The sequence below is a fragment of the Orycteropus afer genome, unplaced genomic scaffold (assembly GCF_000298275.1).
Source record: "Orycteropus afer afer isolate SDZICR_OR568_19922 unplaced genomic scaffold, OryAfe1.0 scaffold00089, whole genome shotgun sequence".
NCBI classification, from domain to species: Eukaryota; Metazoa; Chordata; class Mammalia; order Tubulidentata; family Orycteropodidae; genus Orycteropus; species Orycteropus afer.
The window spans coordinates 6,133,485-6,142,063 of record NW_006921676.1 but is presented as its reverse complement, the minus strand read 5'-3'; the positions used below and the strand labels follow the sequence as shown (position 1 = coordinate 6,142,063).

Sequence of the window (8,579 nt, the reverse complement as noted above, 5' to 3'; positions counted from 1 at the left end):
GCTGGACAATGAACAAGGTAGACCAAAGAAGAGTTGATGCTTTTGAGTTGTGGTGTTGATGAATGCTGAAAGTACCATGGACTGCCAAAAGAACCAACAAATCTGTCCCAGGAGAAGTGCAGCTGGAATGCTTCTTGGAAGCAAGAATGGCCAGACTTTGTCTTAGCTTGGTCCTGTTGTCAGAAGGGACCATTCCCTGGAGAAGGATATCATGCTTGGTAAAGTGGAAGGTCAGCATAAAAGGGAAGGCCCTCAACAAGATGAATTGACATAGCGGCTACAACAATGGTCTCAGGTATAGCAAACATTGTGAGGCTGGCACAGAACCAGGCAATGTTTCATTCTGTTGTACATAGGGTCGCTATGTGTCAGAGCCAACTTAATGGCACCTAACAACAACAACAAGAAATATTACATTAAGCAATTCACAACTGTGTTACATATTATTCTATGATTAAAATTGGTAACAAATATTACTAAGGATTCTGTATGATCTGGTACAAGAGGTCATCTATGGTGGGAGAGAGGGCAATGCCAACCCTAGTAATGCCACTGTCCACACACACACCATTTTTTACCTCAGTGGGGGCTGCCTCATTGCACAACTCCATACACTATAATAGGAATATGCCTCAGGATTTGTGAACCGCAGCTATACTGGACTCCTTCATACTCTTAATTTCATCTCTATATAATTTTCAATGACTTAAAACATCCTCATCTCCATCTGCAGTCTCTCTCCCATACCCCAGTTCCCATGTCTGTTTGGATGTCCTATAGAAACCTCAAATTCACAGGTTCAAACCTGCTCCTATTACCTCCACCCTGAGTGCCTTTGGGTGAATTCTAACCATTACAAACCTCACTCTCCTCATAAACAAAATGAGGGATAAAATTTCCCTAAAAGTAGCTAACAGTTAAACCCTTGACTACAAGCTGAAAGATTGGTGGTCTGAACTCAACCAAAGCACTTTAGAAGATACTTTGGTGATCTGCTTCCAAAAGGTCACACCTTGAAATCCCTAAGGATCAGTGCTACTTTGCAAATATAGGGTCATCATGAATGGGAGTCAATTTGATGGCAACTGAAAACAACAACAACAAAATAACTGTTCGGGTGACTGTGAGAAGCAAAGATGATGCATGGAAGGTATTTTGCCCTTCTAGGTACAAGGTAACTATTAAATGTTCCCCAAAAAAAACTGACCTAGAGGAGGAAAGAGGGGGTCTTGAGCTAAGGTGGAATCACAGGGATAGAGAGGAGGGGACAGATATGAGACAAGCTTAGAAAGTAAATGCCACAGGGCTGAGGAAAGTTGGTCATTAGAAGATTAGAACAACTTTGAGATTTCTGGTTTGAGACAGACTAGATGGCAGTGTCATTTACTGAAACCAGGAATACAGGGGAAAAGCAGTTCTTGTCATAGGAAAGATGGTGGAGGTAGGGATGAGAGATTTAGTTTTAAATATGATGACTTCAAAGTGCCTGTGGGTTATTCACTCTATGAAGGAGTTGAACGTGAATATCTGGAGTTCAAAGAAAGTACCAGCTAAAAATACAGATGTGTGTCCTACTTTGGTGAGTAGTGACTGGGGTCTTAACACTTGCAAGCAGCCATCTAGATGCAACAATAGGTCTCTCATATGGAGCAAAGAAGAATAAAGAAAACCAAAGATGCATGGAAACAATTATTCCAAGACACTAGTGGACCATTTGAACTTCAGCCTATATGACCATAAGACCAGAACTAAATAGTGCCCGGCCAACACTGTTAACCACTCAGAAAGGGATGAGTACAAGAGATCCCGGATAGATAGAGCGGGAGAACAACGTGGAACAAAACTCAAAATCATAAAAAATACCAGACTTACTGGTCTGATAGAGCCTGGCCCCTAATTACCCTGCAAGCCTGGAATTGAACTCACTCCCGTGGCTTCCAGCCAAACAATAGACAGGTATATAGGGTGAATATTTACACCAGGTAGATATACTCCTTAGAACAATCAATCATGGGAGAACAGAAGGCAGTATTTGCACAGAGAGATAGCTCAGGGAGCCAGAAATGCATAGGGAAGAAGACAAAGGGAAGAGGTATCTACAGGGAGGAAGTGGGAAGAGAGCTATTACAATGTGGGGAATTGCAGTCAATGACATGAAACAAAATGTGTATGAATTATTGTATGGAAAATGAATTTGCTCTGTAAACTTTCACCCAAATTACAATAAAAATTAAAAATAAATACAGATTTGCAACAAGTATACAGAGGGGAGAGTTGAAGGCAGAAGTGTGGATGAAGTTGCTTGGAAAGAGTATTTGGAGTGTAAAGAGAATAGGATCTAGACCAAATCAAGAACACCAGTTACTAAGGTACTAAAAGAAACAAGATAGTGAAGAAATAATAACAGAGATAGGAGGAGAACAGGAGGAAGCCAGCACGTCATCTTCTGAGGGAAGAGAGTTTCAAAAGAAGGCAACAGTTAGCAGGGTCCCCTGATACAAAGAAAGATCCAAGAAAATGAAGACCAAAAAGAGCCTATAGAATTGGACAAGCAGGAAGTCATGGGTAACTTTTACTTAAAATGAAGTGATAGATTAATGTGGACAATGTAAAAACAGTTTATGGAAGATGAGGAATGAAACACCACAAGAGATTCTTCTTTCAAGAGGCAGAGAGAGAGGTTGATGGCAAACTCGAGCCAGGCTTTTTTTGGTTGCAAGAACAGAACTAATCTAGTTAAAATGGGAGGCAGCCAGAGTTCCAAAAGATCTGGGAAGGATGAAGCCCAGTGTGAAGCTGAAGAGACTATTAGGATCAAGTAAGAAGGGGAATGTCCAACAGTTGCTGCCCCACACTCAGGTCATCTTCCTCTCCCGTGTAACTGCAACAGCCACTAGCCATCTTTCAACCTTCATTCCTCCACCCAAGCCATTCCCCACACTTTCTGATCTTTCTTTCTCAAACGCACACCTAACTACGACACTCCCCAATATAAAATCCTTTCCTTCATTCATTCAACAAATATTGAGTGATTCTAAGAGCCAGACACTGGTTTTGGTGCTAGAAACATAGCATACAACGTTGCTGCTGCTTTCTGCACAACCTAGAACAGTACTTTACATTCTAGTGGGCAGAGAGAGACAAGAAGCCAATAAATAAGTAAAACATAAAACATCAGTTTACTATAAAGAAAAATAAAGCCAAGAAGAGAACGAGTGCTGAGATGAGAGTGGGTGTAAGATTGCCATGGCTTTCCCAATAGAATAAAGTCACCCTCTTGTCAAGATGTTACCAGAGCCATCAATGGAAATGCTAATGCCAAGCAGGATGGTGAAAAAAGGAAGGACCTTTATTTCTGTGTACTAGCACAGACTCAGTGGATTTACATCCAGGGACTGAGCCCCGAACAAAGGCCACATGGGGCTTTTATGGCATTCTTCTTCCAGGGTATTTGGGGTAAAGGGGTTATTGGTTATCTGCGAAAAGAGCACCTGTAGCTAGCAGTTTTTACAGAAGTTAAATGTGCCCCAGCAGAAGAGAGGAGGGGAGAGTATGGGCAGAGGACGAAGGGAACGGGAGCAGGGCAGAGAAATTTTCCACTCTCTATACATGGTTTTTCAAGCCAGCTTGAGCCAGATGTCTCTGGCCTCACAACAAGTTTCACTGCGCAACAGAACTTCCCTACTTTAGGTTTGGCAAAGGTTATAATTCATTGTTAATGTTTCCTTCATTTCCCTCTCATGCCGCAAAGACACAAAAGTTCTCCAGGATTGGTGTCTGGCACCATTTACTCTAATGCCCTTCCACTACCCCTTGACTCCTTGGCTCCTGTGGCCCAGCCTCACTGAGCAGATTATGTTCCCAAACTTTGCAGGGTCTCTCTCCTGGGCCTTTCCATGGGGTCCCTTCTCAGTGTCTAAAATGTCCTTTCCCTTTCTCAGACTGATGTCCGCTATTCCTTCAAGACCAAGCTCAACAGCTCTCTTTCCTGCTCTCTCCTCCTGCTCCACATGGATCAGGAATCCCATTCTCCTATCTTGGGTCCATAGTAGCATATGCTCACCTCACCAAAGGCTTCATCACCAGAAAACCAGGAAAAAAAAAAAAAAAAAAACCTAAACCCATTGCTGTCAAGTTGATCCTGACTCATGGCCATCTCGTGTGTTACAAGGTAGACCTTCTCCATAAAGCTCTCTTGGCTGATAAGAAATCTACGAATGTAACATATTGAGTTTTGAATCTGTAAGAAGTAATTCTTTAACTTTATCTTTGACTTATTTAGAAGGAAATAATAAGATTTTTTAATAAAAACTGAAAAGGGGAAAAAAATAAGTTCTCTTGGCTGTAATTTTTTTTCCCCACTTTTTAATTGCAATTTGAGTGAAGTTTTACAGAGCAAATCAGTTTTCCATTCAATAATCCATACACAATTCATACACATTTTATTTCATGAATATAGTTCCCACAATGTAACATCACTCATCCAACTTCCTCCCTATGTTTCCCATTTCTTGTCCTCCTTTCCTAACTTTTCCTGCTTTCTATACTTTGTGCTTGAGCCAAATGTTGCCCTTTCATCTAGAATGGTTGATTGTTGTAAGGAGTGTGTATCTCTCTGGTATTAATGTTCACCTTATAGGCCTGTCTATTGTTTGGCTGAAAACTAAGCCATGGGGGTGAGTTCAGTTCCAGGCCTGAAGAGTGACTAAGGACCATAGTCTCAGGTGTTCCACCAATCTATCAGACCAGTAAGCTTGGTATTTTATTACTGTTGTTATTATTTTGAGTTTTGTTTGACACTTTCCTCCCACTCTACCCAGGGCCTTCTAATGTGATCCCATTCAGAACAGCAGCCAGGCACAACTTAGTTCTTCTGGCTTCAGTGTCGTGGGGGCTGAGGTTGCATGGTCATCAGTCCTTTGGGCTAATTGGTTCCATGTTTCTTTGATTTTCTTCACTCTTCTTTGCTCTGGACTGGAAGAGACCAATAGTTGCACCTTAGATGGCCACTCATAAGCTTTTAAGACTCCAGTCACTACTCATCAAAATAGGATGTAGAACATTGTATTTGTAGACTATGTTGTGCTGATTGACCTTGACGTCCCCCAAGACTATGGTCCTGAGCCCCCAGGTCCAGCAACTCATTCCCTTAAGGTGTTTGGTTATGGCTAAGAAGTTTTCATAACTTTATCTATTGCCCTACTATACTCATGGATATATTTGCAGCATATGTAAATATATATACAGAAAGATTCTCTATCAAATCTATATATATTTGTGGATATAGTCCCATTCTCCTTCCCACACCTGTTCAGCTTGTGTGTCTATATATGTATCCATTAGTAGATTGGTGTGATTATGGTTATTACAGGATTGTGTATGTGAGAGTATTCACCTCTATTGCCTTTAATTCTTGTGCTCCTTCCTTGAATCTTCCTTTGCCTTGATCATTTTGTGCTGACCTACTCTTACCATATATTACCTTTCCCTTCAACCAAGTTAATATGTGTCTACCCTCTAGCTAGTGATTTATCCTCCTTTCCTCTCCCACCCTTAAAATCCAAACCAAACTCACCACTGTCGAGTCGTTCCCAATTCATAGCAACCCTTCCTTGAGTTTCTGAGGCATTATCACTATGGAAGTAGATTGCCCAACCTTCCTTCCAAGGAGTGGCTAGTGAGTTTAAATCTCTGGCCTTCTGGTTAGCAGTCAAGTGCCTTAGGCACTACGCTTCCAGAGCTCCCCTCCCACCCCACTACCCATCAAAGAATGTTTCTTTTTGTGTGAAAACCTTTCCTTGACTTTTTATAATACTGGTCTCATTTGTCCTTTTGTGGTTGACTAATTTCACTCCACATAAACACAAGGAGGGGTCCTTATGAGTGGGATCGCTCTCGACAGCAGAAAGAATAGGTTCATCTGTATTATAAGGTGTTTCACGGATTCATTGCTATTCTTTAACTTTGCAAGGTATTACATTGTGAGTATGTACCATAATTTGTTTATCCATTCATCTATTGATGAGCATTTAGTTTCCTTCCATCATTTTCCTATTGGGAATAGTGCTACGATGAATATGGGTATACATATATCTATTCACACTATGGTTCTTATTTCTGTAGGATACAGACCTAGTAGTGGGATTGCTGGATCAGATGGTCTTTCTATTTCCAACATTTTAAGGAAATGCCATATTGTTTTCCACAGTGGTTGTAACATTTTACAATTCCACTGACAGTGTAAGAGGGTTCCAGTCTCTTCACACCCTTCTCAGTATTGGTTGTTTTCTCTTTTTTTGAACTTTGCTATTATTTCTGGGATGATATGATATCTCATTGCTGTTTTGATTTGCAGCTCTCTAATGGCTAATGATTACAAGCATTTCTTCGTGTGTTTGTTGTCTGCCTGAATGTCTTCTTTGCTAAAGTGACAGATAGTGTCACTTTGTGCATTTTTAAATTGGATTGTCTTTTTGTTGTTGAGGTATTGAAGTTCTTGGTTGTAATCTTACTGGAAGCAGATTGCCAGGCCTTTCTTCCATGGTACCACTGGGTGGCTTCGAACCACCAACTTTTAGGTTAGCAGTTGATCAGTGCCACCTAATGAGGTATAATTGTTAATTTGCCCTCTTTACCCCCAACTCAACCAGAAGCAGAACTCTGCCTGTGCAGTCCTGTATCTCTGGGACTTAGCACGTGGTCAATGCTTACTAGATGTTTTTGTAAATGTAAAATTCAGGAGGGAAGCTTCTGAAAGAAAGAAAAATGAATGTGGAAAACTAACAATGTATTTTGATTATACAAGTTATTTATGTTGGTTGTACACATTTTGGAACAGAATACCTTGTAATGTCCAAACTTAACATTTTTCTGTGTAGTCTTTTGATAAATTATATTTATAATATGTTCATACATACACTTCTTGTTTGCAAAAAGCAATCATATAATACATATTGTTTTACCATCATTTTTTTGCTTAATATCATATTTTCTTAAGCATGGTAGTGGCATTGGATATCATTATTTGCTGGTTCTAATTATTTATGAAAATAGCTATCCTCAGGGTATATTTCTAGTAGCAGGATTGCTAAATCAAATGGTATTTCTATTTCTAACTTTTTAAGGAGTAGCCATAACGTTTTCCACAGTGATTGTATCATTTTACAGTCCCACCAGCAGTGTATGAGAGTCCCAATCTCTCCACACCCTGACCAGCTTTTGTTGTTTTCTGTCTTGTTGAACTTTACTATTATTGATGGGATGAGATGATATCTCATTGTTGTTTTGATTTGTATCTCTCTAATGGCTAATAATCACAAGTATTTCTTCATGTGTTTGTTGGCTGTCTGAATATCTTCTTTGGTGAAGTGTCTGTTCATGTCCTTTGCCCCTTTTTCAATTGGATTGTTTGTCTTTTTGATGTTGATGTGTTGAAGTTTTCTATAAATTTTAGCTATAAATCCCCTGTTGGGTACATTGTTGCCAAATACTTTTTGTTAAATCTGTAGGATCTCTTTTTACTCTTTTGGAGAAGTCTTTTGATGTTGTTGTTGTTGTTTGGTGCCATTGAGTCGTCTCCGACCCATAGCAACCCCATGCACAGCAGAACAAAACACTGCCCAGTCCTGCACCAACCCCACAATCTTTGCCATACATAAGCCCATTGTTTCAGCCACTGTGTCAATCCATCTCATTGAGGGCCTTCCCCTTTTTCATTGTTCCTCCACTTTGCCAAGCATCTCATCCTTCCCCAGGAAATGGTCCCTTCTGACAACATGACCAAAGTAGGTGAGATGAAGTTTAGCCATTCTCACTTCCAAGGAGCATTCCAACTGCACTTCTTGCAGGACATATTTGTTAGTTCTTTTAGCAGTCCATGGTACTTTCAGCATTCTTCGCCAGCACCACAACTCAAAAGCATTGGTTCTTCTTTGGTCTTCCTTTCTCATTGTCCCGCTCTCACATGGATATGAGGTGACTGAAAATACCATGGCTTGTGTCAAGCGCACCTTAGTCTGCAAGGAAGCATCCTTGCTCTTCAGCACTTGAAAGAGGTCCTTTGCAGCAGATTTGCCCAATGCTATACGATGCCTGATATCTTGACTGCAGCTTGCATTGGTGTTGATTGTAGAACCAAGTAATATGAAGTCTTTGACAACTTTGATTGTTTTCTCCATTTATCATGATGCGGCTTATTGGTCCCATTGTGAGGATTTTTGTTTTCTTTATATTGAGGTATGGTCCATACTGCAGACTGTAGTCTTCAATCTTCATCAATAAGTGTTTCAAGTCATCCTTACTTTCAGTGAGCAAAGTTGTGTTGTCTGCATAATGTAGATTGTTAATGAGTCTTCCTCTAATCCTGATGCCACATTCTCCTTCATATAGTCCAGTTTCTCAGATTATTTGTTCAGCATACAGATTGAATAAGTATGGTGAAAAGATACAACCCTGATGCACTCCTTTCTTGACTTTAAACCATGCAGTGTCCCCTTGTTCTGTGTGAATGACAGCCTCCTGGTCTATGTACAAGTTCCTCATGAGCACAATACAGTGTTCTGGAATTCCCATTCTTCTCA

At 40.4% G+C, this 8,579-nt stretch overlaps 1 protein-coding gene across 1 annotated transcript in view; it reads left to right on the top strand.

Moving 5' to 3' along the window:
• The first annotated feature begins 6,071 nt into the window (after positions 1–6,071).
• The window catches only part of F7 (coagulation factor VII), a 23,753-nt gene continuing 21,245 nt past the window's right edge, over positions 6,072–8,579 (top strand). Inside the window, exon 1 of the mRNA XM_007942411.1 lies at positions 6,072–6,081. Coding sequence (XP_007940602.1) covers positions 6,072–6,081 — 10 coding nt within the window. The remainder of the gene's footprint in view (positions 6,082–8,579) is intronic.